The sequence below is a fragment of the Delphinus delphis genome, chromosome 7, assembly GCF_949987515.2.
Source record: "Delphinus delphis chromosome 7, mDelDel1.2, whole genome shotgun sequence".
NCBI classification, from domain to species: domain Eukaryota; kingdom Metazoa; phylum Chordata; class Mammalia; order Artiodactyla; family Delphinidae; genus Delphinus; species Delphinus delphis.
This window is the reverse complement of record NC_082689.1, coordinates 11,500,292-11,524,821: the sequence shown is the minus strand read 5'-3', so window position 1 is coordinate 11,524,821 and position 24,530 is coordinate 11,500,292. Positions and strand designations below refer to the sequence as shown.

Genomic DNA, 24,530 nt, shown 5'->3' with positions numbered 1-24,530 from the left:
TTACTGTATTGGAAGACTTGTGAGTAATACAGAGTATTGAAAGGATAGGAGTAGTTTTTATTTCAGAAAAAATGATCCATAAGTTTGCACCTGCAAGTTGCTACTAAATACAACTAAAATACTGACATAGATACCTTTTCAGAAATATACCTCCCTATAATAAAGTTTAGATGAGCTACAATATTCATTAATAAAACTCGAACCCAGGAAGTATTTCCCTTTTATCTATAAATTGATGAAACTTTTTGTGGGTTTTTTTTTTTAGTTTTGTTTTGTTTTTTATTTCAGAAAACCTATTCCGTCAACTGTGAAAGCTGGGGAGTTAGAAAAGATAATAAGTCGCTGTCAGGTGTGCATGAAGAGGAGACATTGAAGAAATAAAGAAAAAATAGAACTGTGACTTTTCATCCTAAATAACCAAGTAATGATAAAGAACATGCAGTTATTTAAGTATTTTTCTCTAACCGAACAGTATCGCCCTATGATGGCTTAGTACAAAGTTGCTATTTGTTTCCCCACACAACAAAGCATTCTTTTAAGTTAGTTCTGTGATACTGCTCTCTAAATCTGTACTGTGTCAAAGTTCCCTAACTCAAGGCAGTAGACTTTTCACAAAATATCACTGAAATTGTATTCCATTTGTATCCAATGCACTAAGTAAATGGTGACTGTATAAAGTTTGATGCTACAAGTTAAGAGCTATTTGGTCTACTGGATTCCCAGGATTTGCCCCCCTTCTATTCCAGTCTTTGAGACTCAGGGAGGCTAAATCTGTTTTAGATTGCCCAACCACCCGCTTCCTAAAGCTTTAGACCCAGGGTAGGGAAGGGGATGGAGACAAGTGGAATACTAGAGCATCATGAATAAACTGGACTTTCAAACCTGGTGAGTAACCTAAGGCCTAAGGGAACCAGAATTGAACTGAGGTTTATGGATTTTTCTAGTGCTTTTTCAAACATACCCAAGACTATGGCCAAAAGGGGGTTGCTCTGAGTGGAATCATAATAGCCTGGGAAATACTGTCTGGTTTTGGTTTACATTTTTTAAAAGATATTTTTGTTTGTCCATTGAATTCATTTCACTGCAGCAATATAGCTTGCTTATATTCAAATAGATACAATTTTTACCCTAGTGAATTAATTACATCCACACAAATAACAAGGACACTACTTCCTAAATGTGCACTTTATCCCCATCCCTATAAATCTTGGTGCATACCTTATAAAATAGTAGTTCAGCAATCCATGGAAGAAAAGTCATTTGTTAGCTGATCAGGCTCAGAATATTTTTCCTTTGCTCTAAATATTCCATTTAAACTGGGTGTTCAGAGATTTATTCCCTTGTTAACTGTCTAATTCTTCCTTTGTAAAAACATGTTTTTGATATTCTTACAAACCATTGAAAGAGTCCATTGTGTAAAAATCTTGATGTACGAATTGTATAGTTTGGCAGTTGTATGTCAACTATGCTTCCTGATCCACCTAGGTGGAGTTGGTGGTGCTGATATTTAAATTCAGGTTATTGCTTCAGCCTCAGTTGCTCTGTAAGTGAAGATGTGACCCCAGAGGACAGCACAGACTGTGACCTTGGTTGGCATCCTTCACTGCTCATGTGACTACTGTCAAGCCATTTTTACATTTAAACTGAGAAGTGCATTTTACTTATTTACTTAGACTCATTTTTTTTTCAGACTCATCTGATACTAAGACTTTTTTTGCTCTAAAAATATCCTACTCTCTTAATTGTACTATCACGGCATAGGGCTAGCTGATCTCCACAAACCCTGTGTAGGTCAGCAATTCTCAAAATGTCGTCTCTAGACCAGCAGCATCAGCAGTATCTGGGTACTGGCCGTAAGTGCAAATTCGAGGGCTCATCCTAGACCTTTAGAATCAGAAACGCTGGGGGTAAGGCCCAGAAATCTGTGTTTTAACAAACCCTCCAGGTGATTTCTGATTGGGAAGAACTGCTCTAGGCAAACACTCAAGAAACAATTCTACAGACAGTTACCAGGTACAGCTGGCTTTGGTTCACTGCCAGTATCATTGCTCCATCCATGCCTCTCTTTAAAGTCCAAAATCACAAATGACCTTAAGGTCATCTAATTTTACTAATAAGTAAATGCTCTATACTGGTGCTAATGCCAAATGACTGGCCTCTGCTTGTCCCCAAGCCTCCATCTTTTCTTGCCCTCTTATCAGTGTTTAACTTCTGAGGAAGACAAGTGATGCTAAAACCTTAAATTCCAATGAAGCCATATTAACAGTTGCTCAGTCCCACTTCTAAGACTGAGCATTAAAAGATAGTTCATGTGCATTCCTTTCCAGATACCTATCAGTAGTTTATAAGGTTAGGAAGATTTAACTTTGTAGATAAATGTAAATAACTTGTTTCTTTTAAATTTCGGGCTTCAACTTTGGAATTTCACAGTGTGCTGAAATAGTGGATTTCTCAAAGGTCTTTTTACAAGATAAACATTATTAAGTAACTTATTTATAAAAGTATTACAATAATTCTAAATTTGAATTTTATTGCTAATTTAACTTACAAAGATTTTTCTATGCATCCAATGTAACTTACTGCTACTAAACTTAATTTAATATTTACTCTATAACCAAATGAAATATATTTAAAATATATTGAATATTTTATATTATATCTTGACAAAATTACAATGTTGTAATGTACTAATATTTCTGTAATTACAACTTAAGTATTATTTTATTGTATTGTCTAAGAATAAAATTGAAAAAATTATATCTGGTCTTATTTTTTTCAAAATATAAACAAATTTTTTTGGATTGTAAAAGCAGTATATGTTCACTGTAAAAACAACAGCAATTATGAAGAAGAATATAAAAATTGCCATGATCTAACCCTCAGCCCCACCCAACTTTTTTCTTGTAAATATATTTTTAAACAAAAATGGAATAAAAAGCATGCTGTCTTGAAACTAAAATTTTTAATCAAACTTAATACACTGTGGACATATTTTCACATCAATAGATAAGAACTAATCATTATTTACATGGATTTCCTACATAAATCAATGAATTGATGGACATTTATTTTAGTTTTATTATGGACATATTATACACATTTTATCTTACATTTGTCCAATTATTTACTCAGGATAAATCTCTAGGAGGAAAACTGAAGAATCAAAGGACTTGCAATCTTAGGCCTTTGAGAGAGAGAGAGAGAGAGAGAGAGATACATATATATATATATATATATATATATATATATATATATATATATGTATATACACGTATATATATACACATATATATATACACGTATATATACATATACATATATATATATATATGTTCTCCAGGAACATTGCTAGAATTTCCAGTTACATCAATACAATGTAATGAAAACACCCATCTCCTTATGATTTTATCAATACTGGATATTCTTTTGTAATTTTGCCTGTCTCATTTTAATTTACATTTTGCTCATTACCAGTGAGGCTGAATATTTATCACTTTAAATTAGTATCTGGGTTTTTTAATTTAGTATATTTAATTAGTGCGTGGTTTTGTTTTTTTTTTTTACTGTGAAAGGCCTAATATCTTTATCATTTCCTATTGAGATATTTAAGGAGTTTTTACAAGTCAATAGGAAAACATACAGATTACAGAAGTTATGGGTCATATATTTTGATAAATGTTCCCCATTTATAATGCAAATACTCCTTATTCAAGGAAAAATAGTCATAAAATTTCAAAGGTAGAGAATTGGTAAAGATGAATGCCTTTAATACACAAAATCTTAACTCTCATAGGTAAGAAATTTTGGGGCCGTGTTAAATGACAATAAAGATACAATCAAAGGAAAAAACAGAATGAATGAATAGTGATGCTGGGTAATAATTCTAAGAAAGCCAAGAAAATTGTTGCTCAAATAAATATTTAGAAACACTCTCATAATTGGGACAAAAAAGTCTAATTTGAAAACATTTTGAGTCAAAAAATATACTCATCTATTTTAATGAACTTATTTTTACTGCTGACAAGTAGAACAATGAGTGCTGTATTTGAGTTCATTCTCTCTACTTACAAGCCTGTTTAAAAAGAAGAATCTTGATCAGTCTCTAAGGGATTCTTTGCAACTTACTGACAGGGCACTTGCAGAGCACTAAGAGTGCCTAATTCACCTCACCCTAATCCCTTCTCTGCTTACTGGAAACTAAGAGACAACCAAACACAGGAGGAAACGTAACTGATTTTGAATAACCGGGCTCAACTTAAACATTCAGATAAATATGACCCTCTCTAGGTTTTTGGAGGCCCTATGGTGTTTCTAAAAATGCTAACACTGCTCAAAACCTGTTTAGAACTATTGCTTCGGAATTATCTTTAATTCCAATTTATCAGTCAAACAGGGAAATAGATCTCATTACTTTAAACCCAAGACCTACTTTAAACCCAAGACCTACTTTAAACCCAAGATCTCATTACTTTAAACCCAAACCCATGCTCAATATGGCTGCTCCATAAAGATAGAGAGATGAGTGAGATAAAGACCTTGGTCTCAAACATGGAACTTACCATCTGGTAAGGGAAAATAAGGTAAATACATAGATAATTATAATACTGAACAGAATATGACAAGTACTGTAAGAGTCAACAAACAGTGGTTCAAAAGTTGGAGCCCTCAGGAAATCATAAGAGAGAGGACATTTTAGGTGGTCCTTTAAGGGCAGTTAGGATTTCAAGAAACAGAAGGTGATCAGAGGCAGGATGGCATTCTAGGTGGCAGAAATAGCATAGATAAAAGTAAGTACTTAGGAAAGCATGAAGCAATCTCACAGAACAATTAATGGTCAAGAATACATGGAATATATACATATATATCATATACACACACACAAGGAGTGGTAAATAAAGTGGCATAGCAGGAGGTGAGGGCCATATTAGGGTTTAGAACACCAAAGTGAACTTGCACATCATTGGTTGGCATTAGAGACCCACTGAAGATTTTGAGCCAAAGAGTAGAATGATCATACAAATGGTAACATGGAAGATCCAATATTTCATATACTACCCTTCCAGTTTCAAGTGTTTTTAAAAATTACTGTACTGCTGTACGGACATTTGAATTTGTGGAGAACTATAAGTCATCAATTTATTTTTGTATTTGGGGCTTCAAATTTGGGATGTCTTTGTCACAAATTGTAAAAATAGTTTCTTTGTGGATCCAATATCCAGGAATAATTAGAGAAAGAAAAATATTGGAAATGGGGAGGCCAGTTAAAAGGGTAACAGTCCAGATGATTGGTCATGGTCTCGTAGCGGGAAGAGAAATGACAGAGAAAGCGGACAGTTAGCCCCGAGGTGGGAGAATATAAAGGATGGGGGACAGTGAAAGGTGATTTCAGAATCTTGAATCTTGGTGACTGTAAAAAATATCTTGCCATCAACTGAACAAGGAAATTCAGAAGTTATCTGGATTAGGAAGAGGGAGAAAATTTGAGTTGGAAACCCTGTTGGGATCAAAGCTCCAATGGGACACTTACGAAGAAATGGCTAGAACTACTGTAACAGGATGAGACAAAATGGTCTGTTAATTTTATTTAGATTTAAATACCACCTTTTCCCACAAAAGATTTGAGGCAACTGTGGGTGAAAAGACAGTCAATGATGGATTGAATCATAAACAGGAATGCCCACATTAATGACAGAAGAGACAGAAGACCCAGCATGAAGCTTTATTACAAAAAACAAGGGAGCAGGGCTTCCCTGGTGGCACAGTGCTTAAGAATCTGCCTGCCAATGCAGGGGATATGGGTTCCAGCCCTGGTCCGGGAAGATCCCACATACCGTGGAGCATCTAAGCCTGTGTGCCACAACTACTGAGCCTGCGCTCTAGAGCCCGCGAGCCACAACTACTGAAGTCCGAGCACCACAGCTACTGAAGCCCACACGCTACAACTACTGAAGCCCATGCACCTAGAGCCCGTGATCCACAACAAGAGAAGCCACTGCAATGAGAAGCCCGTGCACCGCAACGAAGAGTAGCCCCTGCTCGCCAAAACTAGAGAAAGCCCGCGCACAGCAATGAAGACCCAACGCAGCCAAAAATAATACGTAAATTAAATAACTAAATTTACTTTAAAAAAAAAAGGGAGCAGAGTTTCCAGGTAAGGGAGAGAAAGAGCCTTTTTTTTTTCTTTTAGAATTTACTACCAGTTAGGTGTAACTGGTAGGTGCTTTCATGTATTGATACTACAATCTTGTCTAATTTAATTTAACAGAATCAACTGATGCAGGAAGATTATGGATTATCAAGATTAAGGGAGAAGACTTTGGATTTGGTAATTGGATCACAATCCTCATTTGAAAGTGAATTCGATTTTCCTGGAGGGTAAGGGACAGGAGTAAAAACCAAACTGCAAGTAATTAAGATATAGAAAGATATTAATACTAGTGGAGCAGGAAGACCCTCACTTCTAAAGATTTTGGTCATAGTGGGCTTATTCAGCTTGGTCTCTAAATTCCCCCCGAAAGTTTGGCTTGTAATGTCTGATCACTCCTAAAATCAATCTATTCTTTTTTTTTTTTTTTTTTTTTTTGCGATACGCAGGCCTCTCACCGTTGTGGCCTCTCCCGTTGCGGAGCACAGGCTCTGGACGCGCAGGCTCAGCGGCCATGGCTCACGGGCCCAGCCGCTCCGCGGCATGTGGGATCCTCCCGGACAGGGGCATGAGCCCGTGTCCCCTGCATTGGCAGGATGACTCTCAACCACTGCGCCACCAGGGAAGCCCATCAATCTATTCTTAAAGGATGATTTGTCACTATTAAGAAGGGGCCCCAAAACGAAATTCTCAGAGGACTTTCTAAATGGTTTTAAAGAATGGTAACATCTCTGGAGTATCTTTAGACTCTAGCGAAGTACCTACTCATGTGTATGTCTTTGGCTGTTTGTTAACGTCGAGGCACACAAAGTATTCTGTGAATTGGCTTCAGTCCCTCCCAACGTTGATGAGCATGGCACTGACTTTCCCCCGGAAAGTTAGTGGTTAAGTGGTTAGATGTAGACAATTCTTGGAAGCTAAACAAGGCTGCTAACTACTGTGAACCCTAACTTCTCCTTTTCGGTGATTCTCATCTTTAAGGATCAGTGGAGCCAGTCAGGGCAGGGGTCACTGTTTAAGGAAGACATAGAGGGCTTGAAAAGTCGTCAAAATTGTACTATAGTGTTTAAGAATCACTTGCAGAACTGGCGAAATATGCAGATTCTTAGGCCTCACACCAGTCCTGATTTTGATGCAGACAGTCCTGAAAACTAGTTATTTAACTAGCTATTGAAGGTTTACCTTGTAAACAGGAGAAGCGGTTGGCACACCTTGCCCATAACAAAGATGTCGCCTCATCGGCGTCGTACTGCCCCCGCTCCTATGCGTGGGCCGTACGTCCGCCCTTCCCTGAGTCACATGACCACAAACCTGCCTCAACTACGGCTCCTGGGAGGGGCCAGTCCCGGAAGTTCTCGCGTCTTTTCCCGCCCGCTGCGGGCCTCTCTGGCCGGTGATTTGCCCGGGCGCCTCCGTGCGCTCGGCCAACGGTCTCTGACAGCGCCCACCCGAGCGCCCCGGGAGCCGGCGGGCGGCGGTCCTCGCCAGGGACCTTCAGCGGGCCCAGGGGTGAGTACTGACGTCTTCCCGACCCAGGAGCCGCGGCCCGAGCCGGCTGCCGGGCCTAGCGCCGCGGCTCTGACCCTCCGTTGATGGAGGGACCCGCTGCGGCCCCGGCCCGTTAGTAGCGTAGTCTTGGCCGGAGGCCCGACCCCAGAGCCTCTTGTCCTCAACCCTGGGCTTTCCTCCTCCTTAGGGCGTCCTGAGAGCTTCAAGCGCGGTTTGGCTGGTAGTCTTCTCTCATCCTTCTCAGCCAAGGTCCTGGTACCTTTTAGTATGACCTTGAACCCGATGCCTGCCGTCTTTAAAAGTAGTTTTTGGTTTGTTTTGTCTTTACTTTGTGGAAAAGAACGTGTTCGAAAAGAAAGGCCTTGTTGGAAGCCCAGGTACCTCGGGGAGGTCCCTGGTCGGGCCGCTGTGTAAGCATCCTTGCTCGCAGGTGTGGATGCCCGGAGATGCTCCTAGATTTCATTCCAGGAGCTGGGAAATGGGGAAAGCTCGGATTCCCGTTCCGACAAGCCTCTGACCTTCGTCTGCAGGTGCAGTTCCGCTTATATGGTATTTAGAAGAAAACCCTCGGGTGCGGCCTACAACTTTAGAGCAGGGGGCATTCTCGAGGGAGGAGAATGCTTTCAAAAGTGGTCGCGTCTTTTAGTTGCAAAAGATAAAAGCTTTAGGGCCCTTGTTCCCAAATATAGAACCAGTTGTTTACAGGCCTCTCACCCCACTGAGAGACTTTAACTGAAGGATTTTAAATGTTTTCTCACCCTAAATGAAAAACATTTGTTTCCGTGTCTGATATCCCAAAGGAAAAACCCTGAGGAGGATAGATTCAGAAACAATTAGAGCGATTTAGTTGTACCTAGTAGTCTCTTCCCCTGTAATTAAATTGTGGGTGGGACCTGCTATCTATTTGGTTTCAAGCACTCGTGAGTTGGTTTTGCTGGATTTTTCCAAAAGGAAATTGTGTTTTCTATCCCTTCCTGTCTGATAGGGCTGCCTTATTTTATGATTACAAAGTTTAGCTGTTACTGTCCTCCCTTCTTGTGTTGAAACTTGTTTTCTGTGGATCGATAACCTTATTTTAAAATTCGTTAATTTGTATTTTTCCAAGTTTTCAGTGATTTTTCTTTAAAAATTAAAATTAATCCTGGGTACTACACTGTGATTTTCTCATACACCCATTCTTTAAGTATAGTTGCTTGAAAAGAGAACTGAAACAGGGTGACTGTATAAAAGCCTTGAACTAGGTCCACATAATAAGCGACAAACAACCCAACATTTTTTTTGGTAATTGGAGAATTATATAAATCTTTGCAACCACAGTCAGTTTGACCCAGGTTGTTTCTGTGACTTCCTGGGCTACCTCTTTGCATCCCAGTGTTCTGATATAGAAATAAGAAAGTCAGGCTTGAATCATTGTGTCCCCAAATTGGGACATTTTCCACAAGTGGGATGTGACTTGACTTTAGGTGGTTTGCAGATGAGGGTTTTTTGTAAGAGTTATGTTTTTGTTACCTGTCTTTATATATGTACATTAAGTCCATGGTTTAAAAAAGTAATGTAAGGGTATTCCCTAGTGGTCCAGTGGTTAGGACTCAGCACTTTCAAAGCCAGGGTCCCAGGTTCAATCCCTGTGTGGGGAATTAAGATCCCTCAAGCTGCATGGCCAAAAAATAAATAAATAAATAAAATAAAATAGTAATGTAAAATTTCCTTTTAAAATACACTTAAGGTTTTTAAAAATTGAGTTAAAGAAAAGATTAAGTATAGCTGAGCGTAAACGTACTGTGTGAGTATGGGAAAAAAAAGCATGAAGTTGGTAAGTTACTGATGGTTGGAAACCACCGGGCTTAGAAAGTAGAGATATAAGATCATCTATGATTCTGAGACAGACTTTTGTCTCCTTAGTTATATCACAGAGACTCATGTACTTGTTGCCCAGTAGATTGTAAGTGACAAAATTGGAGTTAATATCTTAACTCCAAATGAGAAATTTATTTTCTTTATTGCCAAAAGATATTAACAAAAATGTCACAGTCTAATGAGGGAGAAAAAAATTAGATTTTGATCTATTTTACTTAAGCAGAAAAGCCAGTAATTGGAACAGTACAATGTTAAATCTTAGTAGAAAAGTTCCATCTACTTTGTCAGTAGCTCAGATTGGCTACAGGAGAATTTGACTTTTTCCAGAAGTTGTCTTTTCATTGTCCACCTTTATGATCTAAGTCTGGGGTACTTTGCAAACTCAGAGAGTCTTGTAAGAGAAGATGTTGCTGTAAAATGAAATGTTGAGACCCGTGGGATATACTAGTGGAAAGTTAATAAGAAGGCTGAAATGTAGTAAATGGAATGTGGAGAATAGCACATTTCAGGGAGATAATGTTTTTCTAGCAATTGTGTCCCTTGTTTATTATTATAAAGTTTCAGTTTATGATGTCCCGAGGCTATACTCCTTTTGAGGTATCTCTTTTCAGTGTTAGTTTTAACTGTAAGCTTTTACTGTGCTTCAGATATATACGCACAATTATAAGAAGAGTATCTCATTTAGAATGATGCACAGAAATTGATTAGAGATTGCCTATGGGGACCTAGGTGGTTATAGGATAGGATCTGGTGGGACACTTTATTTTCTTTGTGCATTCTTTTTTTTTTCTTTTCTTTCTTTCTTTTTTTTTTTAACATCTTTATTGGCGTATAATTGCTTTACAATGTTGTGTTAGTTTCTGCTGTATAAGAAAGTGAATCAGCTATACGTATACATATATCCCCATGTCCCCTCCCTCTTGTGTCCCCCTGCCACCCTCCCTATCCCACCCCTCTAGGTGGTCACAAAGCACGGAGCTGATCTCCCTGTGCTATGCGGCTGCTTCCCACTAGCTATCTATTTTACATTTGGTAGTGTATATATATGTCAGTGCTGCTCTCTCACTTCGTCCCAGCTTACCCTTCCCCCTCCCCGTGCCCTCAAGTCCATTCTCTACGTCTGCATCTTTATTCCTGTCCTGGCCCTAGATTCTTTAGAACCATTTTTTTTTTTTAGATTCCATATACGTGTGTTAGCATATGGTATTTGTTTTTCTCTTTCTGACTTACTTCACTCTGTATGACAGACTCTAGGTCCATCCACCTCACTACGAATAACTCAACTTCATTTCTTTTTATGGCTGAGTTATATTCCATTGTATGTATGTACCACATCTTCTTTATCCATTCATCTGTCGATGGACACTTAGGTTGCTTCCATGTCCTGGCTATTGTAAATAGTGCTGCAATGAAAATTGTGGTACATGACTCTTTTTGAATTATGGTTTTCTCAGGGTATATGCCCAGTAGTGGGATTGCTGGGTCGTATGGTAGTTCTATTTGTAGTTTTTTAAGGAACCTCCATACTGTTCTCCATAGTGGCTGTATCAATTTACATTCCCACCAACAGTGCAAGAGGGTTCCCTTTTCTCCACACCCTCTCCAGCATTTATTGTTTGTAGATTTTTTGATGGTGGCCATTCTGACTGGTGTGAGGTAATACCTCATTGTAGTTTTGATTTGCATTTCTCTAATGATTAGTGATGTTGAGCATCCTTTCATGTGTTTGTTGGCAATCTGTATATCTTCTTTGGAGAAATGTCTATTTAGGTCTTCTGCCCATTTTTGGATTGGGTTGTTTGTTTTTTTGATAGTGAGCTGCATGAGCTGCTTGTAACTTTTGGAGATTAATCCTTTGTCAGTTGCTTCATTTGCAAATATTTTCTCCCACTCTGAGGGTTGTCTTTTCATCTAGTTTATGGTTTCCTTTGCTGTGCAAAAGCTTTGAAGTTTCATTAGGTCCCATTTGTTTATTTTTGGTTTTATTTCCATTTCTCTAGGAGGTGAGTCAAAAAGGATCTTGCTGTGATTTATGTCATAGAGTGTTCTGCCTATGTTTTCCTGTAAGTTTTATAGTTTCTGGCCCTACATCTCTGTGTGTTCTTGTGTACTTTGTACCATGTGCGTGTGTTACTGGTTCAAATTAAATACCAAATTAAAGTTGGGAATGAAATGAAACAAATATGAGATTAAATACTGAATGAAAATAGCTGGATGAAAATTTAGCCAATGCATTTGCTCCTCCTTAATTTGTGTGTATATATATACACTTATTTATACACATAAGTATTAAGATTCTTTTAAACATAAGTATTTTTCACCAGGTATGTTTTCCTTTGTTTCAAATCAGAAACAATGATTGTCTTTTATCTTGCATTAACTAATGAATGGCTGTAGGGTTCTGTCTCTAGGCCTAAAATTGGTGGTAAGCTTGTTCATTTTTTCTTTATTTATTTTACTGGTTTTTTTAAGGTAAGGTTGTACATCTTTAGTGACTTTCATTATTTGGAGTATTTCCAGCAATGAATCCCTAATGGTAGTATCATCTAGTTTTTCAGTTAGCTCCTGTTTTTTCTCCCCCAGGGACAAAAGCGGCTCTAAATCCAGCACATGCATATTGAAGCAAGTTAAAGGATTTAATATGAAGCACAGAAACAGATAATGCCAAAAAGCAAGCAGTAGTTGGTACACTTTTGTGAGTAAAAATTTTCTTTTGGCTCTGTTTTCTTAGTCTTTAAACCATTTGTATGCAAATCCTGAAAATTCACACATTTTGGTAAAGAATGAAGGGTGCAAGTTAGCAGTCATAAGTAACCATTTGTCAGGGCTTAGCCCCTTAGCAACCTCTAAGAACCCTCCAAAGCATGTCAGTAAGGTGGAGTTTAAAATGTGTGATATATCTCTGACATGGAGTTTAAGAAATGTCCCAGCTATGGCTTACATTTATACTGTCTTTAATTTTTTATTGACCTGGATTTATATATAATACCTTCTACTGAAAATGTAGTGTAATTTGGCTTTCAAAGTTATTTCCTTTTAAAGAAACCATTACTTACACATCAAATATTAGGTTACTTCAAATACATTTTTCTGCCCTTTACATTATTTTCATAATTTTTTCATTTGTACTTAGGCTGAAAAAGAAAAGGATCTTTTCCCCCTTTAGAATATAATAATTAGAGGAGTTTTATGGCAAAATGTTTTCTTTTAATCTGACTTCACATTTGTATATACATTTGATTAGCTTTTCTTTATCCCGTTTGCAAAATCATAATACAGTGACTATGCTTAAAACAGTCTTTATATTTTTTTGAGGTATAGAATAACTCTTTTTAGGAGAGATTTGGAAATTGATTTTGGTTGAAATCCAAAAATAATTTTAAGTAGATATTTACTTTTATTGATAGTTTTCTTATGAAATGAATTGTTGAAATACTGATTTTTATTCTTTCTTTTTTACAGCTGGAAAAGCAGTTTCCGTGTTGTTATGTACACCTCCAAAAAAATTCAGATCTTTAGGGGAATTGTTGTGTAAATAAACTGAACTACAGGGAGGCAGTACTTTAATAGCTATTATAAACGTGTATTTACTGTATTAAAAATGAGTAAACGAACAAGCAATGACACATCACTAGGAAGGTCAGTGACATTTTATTCAGTTGAGCTGATGACATTATAGGTTTGAGACATAGTTGCTTTAAAGCTGATTGCCCATAGGCTAATCCTGTTCCTTTACACTTCTGTCAGCATTTTGTATCTTGGGGCAACTTCCTTTCTGCTGCATTTCCCTGGAGCATGGATCCTTCTCTGATTTAGGTTTCTCAATGCATTTGTCCTGTCTTTCTGTTTGAAGGCATGTCATGTTTTTTAAAAATATACATGTAAATATGATACTGAGTACAAATTAATAGTGTGAAACTTTCACACTATAGTTCCTCAAAATGAATGCAAACATTAAGGATTTATTAGTGTATATTCTATATTTGGTATTCATTTCATCTCAGTCATCAGATATACATTCAATAAGAGAAGTTTTCATTTTTATTTTATGAAATTCAGGGGGTTGCTTCTTTTTTAGTAAATTTAGAATTAACATTATTTACCATATGAATCTGATATTCGTCATTAAAAGGTTTTATTTTTTCCATGCATGACCGGAATTTCTAATTTCATTTTTATAAAGTTCTAGCAGCTTCCCTTCATATAATTCATTAGGAAATTTCTATTTAAGTTTTATTTTAGGCATTTTTTGAGTTATGTAAGCAGCATGCATATCTCTTTATGCAGGGAGGAAGAGAGTGTATGTGTGTGCACATTCGTCTTGTGGTTATACAATAATTTAAAAAATTTGTTCCTAAGCAATATCCTCAAGGTGCAGTTTCAACTAAGTGAGAAGGTATTATGTTGAGGAGAACATTTTCTTTGATCTTTTATTTTTCCTTTGGATGTATTCAGTACTCACAAATGAGAAGTCTCCTTTGCTCTTTCTAAAAGATATCCTAACTTCACTACATAGAAAAGACTGACATTTTAACACTCAGTCACCCTGTCTAAATTTTTTGCCCGCAGAGTGAGTGGGGCAGCATTTCCTTCTCCCAGTGCTGCTGAGATGGCGGAAATTAGTCGAATTCAATATGAAATGGAATACACCGAAGGTATTAGTCAGCGAATGAGGGTCCCGGAAAAATTAAAGGTAGCACCACCAAATGCTGACCTGGAACAAGGATTCCAAGAAGGAGTTTCAAATGCTAGTGTGATTATGCAGGTTCCAGAGAGAATTGTTGTAGCAGGTATTTTATATTTGTTTATAAAGTTGCCTGATAAATGTATTTTATATATTTTTATGAAAACTTTTGGGATTTTTCAAAATGTTACTTAGAAAAGGGGTTGGGAAATGCAACTTTACATTTTCTTCAAAAAGTTTATAAATTACAATAGTCTGAAATTTCAACTAGTATTTTTTAATAATTCAACTAATTATTGAGATATAATTTACATACATAAAATGGTCTAATTTTAAAGTGTACAGCCTGATGAGTTTTGACAAATGTATACTCCTATGTAACCTCCACCACAGTCCAGATATAGAACATATTCATTACCCGCCAAAAGGTTTCTCATTCAGTTCCTACCCCTCAATTCCAGGCAACCATAATCTCCTTTTTATAACCAGAGATCACATTTGTCTTTCCCAGAGTTTCATATGAATGGACTGATACACTATATACTCTTGGGTCTGGCTTCTTTTGCTTAATGTAATGTTTTTGAGATTCTTCCATATTGTTGCTGTATCAGTTGTTCATACCATTTTATTTCTAATATTCCAGTGTGTGGATAAACCACAATTTGTTTATACATTCACCTGTTGGTGGACATTTGGGTTGTTTCCTTTTTGGTGCTATTAGGAATAAAGCTGCTATGAAGACATGTGTTTTCATATCTCTTAGGAGTGGAATTGCTAGATCATATTATAAGTTATGACGTTTAACTTTATGAAAAGTTGTCAAGCTATTTTTGAAATTGGTTGTACCCTGTTATATTCCCATCAGTGACATATGAGAGTTTCATTTGCACTCAACAACACTTTGTATTGTTAGTCTTTTTAATTTTAGCTATTGCTAGTGGGTGTGTAATGGCAAATACATTTTAATAAAACCTATGTCTTTTAAAAATCTCCCTCTTTTCCTTTTTTTTTCCCCCCTACGCTTAGGAAATAATGAAGACATTCCATTTTCAAGGCCAGCAGATCTTGACCTTATACAGTCAACTCCCTTCAAACCTCTGGCACTAAAAACACCACCTCGTGTACTTACACTAAGTGAAAGACCACTAGATTTTCTGGATTTAGAAAAACCTCCTCCAACCCCTCAAAGTGAAGAAGTAAGTGCTAGAGTTTTAACATCATCTGAATTTGAAGTAATAGAGACAGAAGCAAAAGTTAAAGAGGAGTTAAGAGGCTATAAATCATATCATTGGTAATATGTAATGGAATCCTTTTGCATGGAACATTGATTACTATAAATTCTGGCTTATGAATACCCCAAATGAGATACTATGCTGTTGGGTTTTTTTCAATTTAAATATTATATTTCAGGAAAATGACAATTTTGTGGAAATCATTAACATTCATGTGGTCTTGAAGGATGAGCTTTTATGGCTGGGAGTTACACTTTAAGCAATACAGAAAAATTTGGGAAGTTTAGCATGGGAAAAAATTAATGCATCACTTTGTTATAAAAGCAGTCTGGCAAATGGCAGAGAAAGCTCTTTTTTCCCCTTGATACTACCTATTCTCCCTGCTTGCTGGAAAGTTTCAACTGAGTTAGTTACCGTGTTGTGTAGTGTTAATGGCCTTGTTGACCTAAATATGATAGTATATGGACTAATAAGGTATTAGTTGCAAAGTTCAAATCTTGCCTTTGCTGTTGATTCAGGGCCAATCTTGTAAGACTCCTTTTCTGTGGTTTCTGTAGTTGCAACTTTTTCATTATAACTTCTAAATTCCTGTGTTGTCATGATGCTAGTATAAAACAGTGTGCAAAGATGTGTTTTTATTGATAATGGAACTGCCCTTGTCTTTCATTTTTCATATAATCCTTTCCTAAGAGGGTAAATCACCCATATAACCTACGGGAGTGCAGTTTCCTAGTACTAGGTATGACCTTTTCTTAGGTTGGAAGTTTGAGCTGAGGTGACTCAGATAATACACTCCTAGGTGCCAGTTTAGACATTCTAGGTATTTACTCGGTGAAGAGTACTAAATTTGAATGTTCACACGATGAAGAGGCACTAAGGTACTTGCAGAATTGTACTGATATTTATTTAACAGACATTTTTTGAGCTTTTGTGTAAGACACTGTGCAGTGAGACATGGTTCCTTTGTAGTGGTCTGTGAATAATATTGTCTTGGAATGAGGATTCTGCCAGGAGAGAAACCCTCCCTTTGATATTCTTCAGGTTTTGTCTGTCTTCTGATCTTTATGTTCCCACCATTTTAGACACTTGTGCCTACTTGGTGTGAATAACCAACTGAAAACAAGACGAGTACTGTCTCTCAGGAGACCTAGGTTTTAAGCCCATGTGGGGTTTACTCCTGCTGTAATTGATATATAGTCAAATGTGATAAATGTCCAAAGTGTATAGCACTGGAGTGAAAAGCTGAGGCTGAGAATTAACCTAATTTTGAAGGCCTACTTTGCTACTTATTAACCACATAACTTTGGGCAAGTTATTTAACAATTCCAAGGCTCATCTCTAAAATAATGATAAGAATAATGCCAACTGCATACGATTATTGAGAGAATTAAATGTAATAATATGTGTAGTATGTTTAGCACATGTTCTAATTGATGTGAAAAGTTCAATAGGTACAAGTATCATTGTTGTGAAAATTAACATCCTGTGGCAGAAGATTTGGAAGCATCTTAAGTGTCTATCAACAGATGAATGGATAAAGAAGATGTGACATACAGGCATACACTCACACACACACAATGGAATACTACTCAGCCATAAAAAAGAATCAAATTTTGCCATTTGCAACAACATGGATGGACTTGGAGAGTATTATGCTAAGTGAAGTAAGTCTGAGAATCTAAAAAATACAACTAGTGAGTATAACAAAAAAGAAACAGACTCACAGATATAGAGAACAAATTAGTGGTTACCAGCGGGGAGGGGCAGTAGAGGGGTAAGGGTTTAAGAGGTGCAAACTGTTATGTATAAAATAAGCTACAGGGATATACTGTACAACACAGGGACTATAGCCAGTATTTTATAATAACTATAAATGGAGTATGACCTTTAAAAATTGTGAATCACTATATTGTATACCTTTAATTTATGTAATATTGTATATCAACTATACTTCAATTAAAAAAAAAACCTTTGGCAGGGGCCAAATCCTGAGATGTAGGAGAGGAGTTTCCGATATTAGTACTAGTTCCCTATTAAAAGGAAAGCAAAGGTGATGATCTGTGCTTCAGTCCATAGAAGGGTCAGGTGGCCCTCAAGAGGCAATCAACTAGTGAGCAGAGGAGAAAAGGGAAGGAACCAGAGTTCTGGTAGCTTCTACAAAATGGATTGAAATGGAAGGGTAGTAAGGCCCTGAGTGCTGATAACATTGATTATTCATTCGGATGCTACTTAGAATATATCAAGTAAGATTCCCTAAATCATTTATTCTGTAATAATCATTTTACAACATATGCCAAGGTTTCTCAACCTCAGCACTATGACATTTTAGACTAGATAGTTCTTTGTTGTGGTGAGGGCTGTCCTTTTGCACTGTAAAATATTTAACAACATTCTTGAGCTCTATCTACGAGACGCCAGTAGCATCCTTCAAGTCATGAAAATCAAAAATGTCTCAAATAACCAAGAGGTGGAAACACCCAGATGCCTTTCAGCTGATGAATGGATAAGCAAAATGTGGTATATCCATACAGTGGAGTAGTATTCAGCTATGATAAGGAATGAAGTACTTATACATGCTACAACATGGATGAACCTTGAAAACGTGTTAAGTCAAAGAAGCCAGACAGAAAAGGCCATATGTTGTATGATTCTGCTTACATGAAATATCCAGAATAGTAGTTGACAGGGGTTTAGGGGAGAGAGTACTTGGGACTGACTGCTTAATCTTGGGGTTTCCTTTTGGGGGGATGAAAATGTTCTGAAACTAGATAGTGGTGATGGTTGCATAACACCGTGAATGTTCTGAATACCACTGAATTGTATAATATATATACTTTAAAATGGTTAGAATGGTGAGTTTTGTGTTGTGTCTATTTTATCACAATAAAAAGACAGAAAAGATGATCTGCATACATTGCCAGATGTCCCTTGGAGGGAAAAAATCACACCCAGTTGAGAACCACTGGCCTGTGGCAAGAAAGAAGAATACCTGAAGGTGACTTACGAGGAACACTATACGATTTTTGTTTAAAAGCCTGACTGATACAAGAAATAAATTTGCAGAAAATAACGTACTGACTTCTTAAACTGGCTTGAAGTATCCAAGTGAACATATGAAGAGGCCTTAAAACACGAAGCATATAATCCCCCTAGCTCAGAGAGGGTTTATAAAATCTGGAGGTAGAGGAAATTGATGAACCTTTCAATATGCCTAATCTCTGCTAATATTCGGAAGGACCATTGCTTGGTGATTCTACCTACAGGGAACTAATAAAGCAACTGTGCAATAAACCATCTGATCTGGCTATGAACTGCAAAGTACACAAATCATGACAGCTCTCAGTGTTCTTAGAATAGGTTAGGCAGTGTGAATGAGGAGAAAGAGGCTGTGACACTGACACTACCTCCAGATGGGAGCCCGTGAGAGAAGATCTTGCAGAGAACAAAAAGGAAGAACGGTAAAGAAAAAGAGTTGGAAAAATATGAGGACTTGACACAGCTTTGAAGCAGTGTGACCCAGTAAAAAATTTGGACTCCATCAGTATATCCCATCACTCAAGCAGTGGTTTTCTTTGAAAAAATCAATTACAATAAATGGCCAAGAGCTTTGTGAGAAGACCACTGAAGTGGGAAGAGGAAACAAATTGGACTAAAGACAGGTTATAAGAGCTTTTGCCTGAATTGGCAGCTTCTACTTCAAAGAAGAGAAGGATGAGAAAGCCATTCATTTTTGCAATGAATCTGGAACAGCAGTGAACCCCAAATGTCCCAAGAATTGGGAAGATTGGTCTGTATAAACCCTGACCTGGTTTTGGAAAAGAACAAAGGCAATGAATGTTTTCAGAAAAGGAAGTGTATCCAGGCCATGCAAGCTTTACACAGGATGCCAAATCCTACAGCAACCATGTACAAAGTGTCTAGCTCAAGGGCTAGGAGGAAATATATCCAGCTAGAACTGACTGCTTTAAAGAATACACTTGGAAAGCAGCTGCTCTAGAAGCTGTCATTAAGGACAACACAAAGGCCATGGGTGTCTAACAGAGGGCTCTAGATCTGTAATCCAACAGTCTGTAAGGACGTAGCAGGTGGTTATCAGTGCCGGGTGATGGTCCAGTTCAATTGCCATGACAACCTCTAGGATGTGAAGTGAAAGTACATAGTTGACCTGAAGTGTAATGAGTGACTTAGCCATATGGCACGTCCTAAAACAAATGTGGAATTGGGAGATTGGGATTGACATATATACACTGCTATGTATAAAAGAAATAACTAATGAGAACCTACTTCATAGCACAGGGAACTCTACTCAGTGCTCTGTGGTGACCTAAATGGGAAGGAAATCCAAAAGAGAGGGGATATATGTATACATATGGCTGATTCACTTTGCTGTACAACAGAAAGTGACACAACATTGTAAAGCAACAATATTCCAATAAAAATTAAAAAACGAAAAAGAAATGCGGAAGGACTCCCGGACACTCAGAAGGACTTAAAAGGGTCCTGGCAGTAGCTCTGAAAATTGAGAAGCTGATGAATGTGGGTCTGATCACAATTTGGTGATGGTTTATTTAACTCCCTTTCCTTTCCCCTCCTGTGGAAAGAGGAGCTGGGGCTGTGATGAGTAGAATGGAGCAAAAGGGAGAGAAGAGGAAAAAGAACAGCTTAATTAATTGTATGTATGTATGCACATTCATCCATGGAAGATTCAGAGATGTGCACTCACATCCTTTGTGCAGTTACTGTTTCATGGCCCTATCGCATGGGCATTGTATTCACTGCTGACACATGTATTCCATGTTTCCTTCCCATTGGGTTAATTATTTTTCCAGGTAGTTTATTATTTTAAATTTTGGACAGTGAATATGTTTTGGGGGGTAAGACTGTTCACCCCGATTGTTTGGCCCACATTTTTAACTCTGCTTTACCTCTTCCAATAAAAGTCCCACAGCAATTCACAGATTAATGTCTCTGAACTATTATTTTTAAAAAGAGGATCAGTATCCATTAATTTGCTGAATAATTCTATTCAATAGTTATATTTTTTTATTTCTTAACTGAAAATGCAACTAACTTACATACTATTTGAGGATAAATCTCCATTTTTCACTGAGATTATACCAAATGATTAAATGGAGGATTTCCCTTTCTCTCTCTGGACAGAATTAAAAGAAATCCTTTTCTTAAAAAGGTAAAATTGTTTAAAAAATACTAAAAAGAATAAAAAACTGCCTAAATGAAAGGCATAACACAAACATTTCAGAAATCAGTTTTCAATCTTAGTTTTTGCTACAGATTTTCTGAGGGTTGTTTAGTAATCACAGTGGTTATGAAGAACTAGGCTATGGTAGGATCTATGTGCTTGTAATACTTACTGGTTGTTTTAATATAATTACAGTTTTTTATTTTGTATGTGTTGAGAAGTAAAACAAGTGTCTTGTTAAAAAAGGGAGTACACGGGAATCAGTATATATATCCGAAAAAAAACAAAAACACCAATACGAAAAAGATACATGCACCCCAGTGTTCATAGCAGCATTATTTACAGTTGCCAAGATATGGAAGCAACCTAAGTGTCCATCAGTAGATGAATGGATAAAGAAGACGTGCCATATATATATATATATACACACACACACACACACACACACACACACATACACACATACACATAATGGAGTATCACTCAGCCATAAAAAAGAATGAGATTTTGCTGTTTGCAGCAACATGGATGGACTTGAAGGGCATTATGCTAAGTGAAATAAGCCAGACAAAGACAAACACTATATGGTATCACTTATGTGGAATCTAAAAAATACAATAAACTAGTGAACATAACAAAAAATAAGCAGACTCACAGATATAGAGAACAAACTTAGGGTTACCAGTTTGTGGGAGGGATATGAGGATGGGAGAGTGAGAGGTACAAACTATTGGGTGTAAGATAAGCTACAAGCATGTATTGTACAACATGGGGAATATAGACAACATTTTGTAGTGACTAAATGGAGTGTAACTTTTAAAAATTATATAAAAAAATAAAAACAGGGACCAGTATAGGGGAAAATACTGAGGCATCTGAGCAGATTCTTGAAGGAGAGACAAGCTCTAGATAAATCTAGAGAACCAGTAAACAAAGACCTCGGGGACACTGATTTGTCCAGGATTCTGTGAACAATCGAAAGTAACTCAGAGTATAAGCACATTAGAGGAGAATTTTATGCCTATAATTAGACACAGAAGACCCTGTGACCTAACTTCCAGGAAGTTACCTGAAGCTTGGAAACTTATTTCTCAGCCTAAGGAGTGCATGTAAGTTTTATAATGGGTAATCAATGCAGGATGGTTCTGAATGACATTTTAAAACCTTGAATTGTCAATTGGATCTCAATAATGTTGGGAACAAATGTAATTAATTTTAAAAAATCGTTGAATTGAAAAAAACAACCATCGTGATTGTGAACTAAAGGGGAAAGTATTTAAAGATCACCGTGTTGCTTATCACCTCAGGCAGTATCAAAGTTCTTTGGTATTACAGTATACAGGCTGGTCATATGAAGGCATAACAAATATATGCTTTTGTCTTATGTTGTCTTTTTCCTCAATATGTTAGTAATGTCGAGCTTAATGTTCCTGTTAAGATATAATTTAAATCGGGTCTCAAATGGCGAAAATAACAGACCTAGGATCCTCTACTTTGTCAGGTTATGTTGGAGTCATAGACTAATTTGTCTTGTCCTGTCTCTTCCTATCTGCTGAATGTTAGTTCTTACCACATAGCAGGAGGAACAGTTCTAATATAGTAGGAAATTCATCTTGATCCCTACAACGTGGAAGAACAGTTCTCTAGAAAAAGCAAGCACAACTGTGCAGTAGGTAGGCAGGCAAGCATCAGTAGGATTCTCACAAAGCAACCCAGTACTGCTCACTATGAGTAAAGTGTATTTGATTGTGGAGGTGCTAGTTTTTATATATAAATGCCTTCAAGTAATTTTGATTTTTGGTTTAACTGTAAAGAACTCTTGCAGTAGGCTCTGAACCGACTCCTTTTCTGTTTTTTTTTTTCTTTTGTTTGGATGGGTAAATGGTTTACAACCATAACCAAATCTAAACCAGTCTCTGAAATTATGTGCTGCATAGTAGTTTTAAGTTTTGCTGGCATGAAATACAGGATTTAATCTGCTTTGATGGTGCTTATAACCTGATAATCTATTCCCAAGTCTTTGAGCATTAATAGATACTGGGTGTGCATTTTGAAAATCTTAATTATCAAGTCCATTGTTTCACACACCAGTTGTCCTTTACAGTAAAGTTCAAATTTTTCTTTAACCATTAAGTTGCCATGGGTGTTTGTAGTAAAAAAAAAAAAAAGACGAAAAAAAAATTCTAAAAAAGAAGTGAAGTTAATGATTACCATTGTTCTAGTTATCTATTGCCCCTTAATAAGCCACCCTAAACTTAGTGGCTTGAAACAAAAACAAATAATTTTGCTCATGGATTCTGCGGGTGAGGTATTTGCATCAGGAATAATGAGGAAAGCTTATTTCTGTTGTATATTATCTGGGCCTAGGCTAGGAAGTATCAAAGGCTGTTTATGACTCACACAGCTTGAGGCTGCAGTCATCTAAAGGTTTACTCACTCACATGTCAGTTGATACTACCTGTTGTGTGGACCTCAGCCAGTATTATTGGCTGGTGCACCTACGCATGGCCTTTTGTGTGGCTGCTTGGGCTTCCTCACGTCATGGTGTCATTGTTCGAATCTCAAACAGCTCCCCTGGGGAAGGGGAAAAAGGCAGAAGCCTTATTGTTGTTTATGACCTAACCTCAGGAGTCACATTGTATCATCTCTGCAGCGGTCACTAGAGTACCCAATTTCAAGGGAAGGGAACATAGGTTCTATTCCTTAATGGAAAGAGGTCAGTGATAACATTTTGTAAGAAGAGCGTGTGAGATGGAAGATTGTGGCTATTTCTAGAATGCTAAAACCTTTAAGCTAGTAAAACTTTTTTTAAGTCTAGTTTTCAGATATCCAACCAAATCTGAATTTGTTTTAACCCCAGAAGCCAGGAACACTTACTTGAGTACAAATATATCCCATGTCCTATAGTGTTTGTGCCTTTAAAAACTATTGTAAATTGTTCTTAAATAATGTAAGTATATTGTATAAATTATGATAAATAAAAATATTAATAATTGTACCAAGTAAGATTGATACTTAAAAAGAAACTAGAATTAACTTTTTTTGTAAAGAAGATAAGCATTCCTAAGTTTATCTGCATTATAATAAGTAGGGTGTTCTTTTTTTTAACATGTCTACGTATAATACACATACCTGGTAGCAATTCTTGGTTATTTCTTTGTAAATTTTGTGGCTAGTCTTTGATAAAGGTCCTTTTGATGCTAAGCAGTTACTAGGCTATTAAGAATATTCTCTATTCCTTTCCCCTTCTTTGTGCCTAACAGATCCGTGCAGTTGGCAGGCTAAAAAGAGAACGCTCTATGAGTGAAAATGCTGTTCGCCAAAATGGACAGCTGGTCAGGACTGACTCCATGTGAGTAGAACCACTAAGCATTGTATCTCCTTCATTAAGTTTTCTCCATATACTGTCTGTCCTATCCTTTTCTAAATAATGTATTTCCTTTTTTAAACTCAAATATTAAAAAAAAGAGGAGGAAGTGTATGTTTTATGCCTAAGAACCTGGAGAAAAAAATAATTCTAATAGTGTTTGAAATCTACTATACATTTACATCAACTTTATATTTTTGCAATACTCTTTATAGCCTTAAAGTCTGACCATTTTGTTAGTTGTGAGAATTTTTCAATCCTGTTATCCTCTTCTATGTGTATGATAGTCTTCTATAAATATGATTTGCTTATTTTGGAAATCTCCTATAAAGTATACTTAAGAAAAATTGATAAAAGTAAGTGCTCAGTTCTATGTAGCCTTCCAAAATGCTTATCTAGCATATAGGTTGGGGGGAAAAATATAAAATAAAAGGAAAACAATTTATTAAGGAAGCATCTTTATTTTCAAGTTACTCAGTTTGTCATAAGATTATCACAGGATTAGCCCTTTCCAGCTCTGCTTCTTATGAGCCATG

At 36.8% G+C, this 24,530-nt stretch overlaps 2 protein-coding genes across 15 annotated transcripts in view; both read left to right on the top strand.

Annotated features, from left to right (window-relative positions):
- Positions 1 to 2,644, top strand: part of COL4A3 (collagen type IV alpha 3 chain) — a 134,471-nt gene extending 131,827 nt beyond the window's left edge. For all 4 annotated transcript variants that reach the window (XM_060016011.1, XM_060016012.1, XM_060016010.1 and 1 more), the window contains one exon: positions 289 to 2,644. In XM_060016011.1, coding sequence (XP_059871994.1) covers positions 289 to 373 — 85 coding nt within the window. In that variant the 3' untranslated portion in view covers positions 374 to 2,644. The remainder of the gene's footprint in view (positions 1 to 288) is intronic.
- A 4,854-nt stretch (positions 2,645 to 7,498) lies between these two features.
- The window catches only part of MFF (mitochondrial fission factor), a 34,766-nt gene continuing 17,734 nt past the window's right edge, over positions 7,499 to 24,530 (top strand). For 7 of the 11 annotated variants that reach the window (XM_060016008.1, XM_060016007.1, XM_060016005.1 and 4 more), the window contains exons 1-7: positions 7,499 to 7,654; positions 11,512 to 11,574; positions 12,095 to 12,206; positions 12,974 to 13,150; positions 14,081 to 14,301; positions 15,222 to 15,391; positions 23,891 to 23,979. In XM_060016008.1, coding sequence (XP_059871991.1) covers positions 13,113 to 13,150; positions 14,081 to 14,301; positions 15,222 to 15,391; positions 23,891 to 23,979 — 518 coding nt within the window. In that variant the 5' untranslated portion in view covers positions 7,499 to 7,654; positions 11,512 to 11,574; positions 12,095 to 12,206; positions 12,974 to 13,112. The remainder of the gene's footprint in view (positions 7,655 to 11,511; positions 11,575 to 12,094; positions 12,207 to 12,973; positions 13,151 to 14,080; positions 14,302 to 15,221; positions 15,392 to 23,890; positions 23,980 to 24,530) is intronic. The other 4 variants (XM_060015998.1, XM_060016002.1, XM_060016003.1 and 1 more) reach the window with 4 other exon arrangements.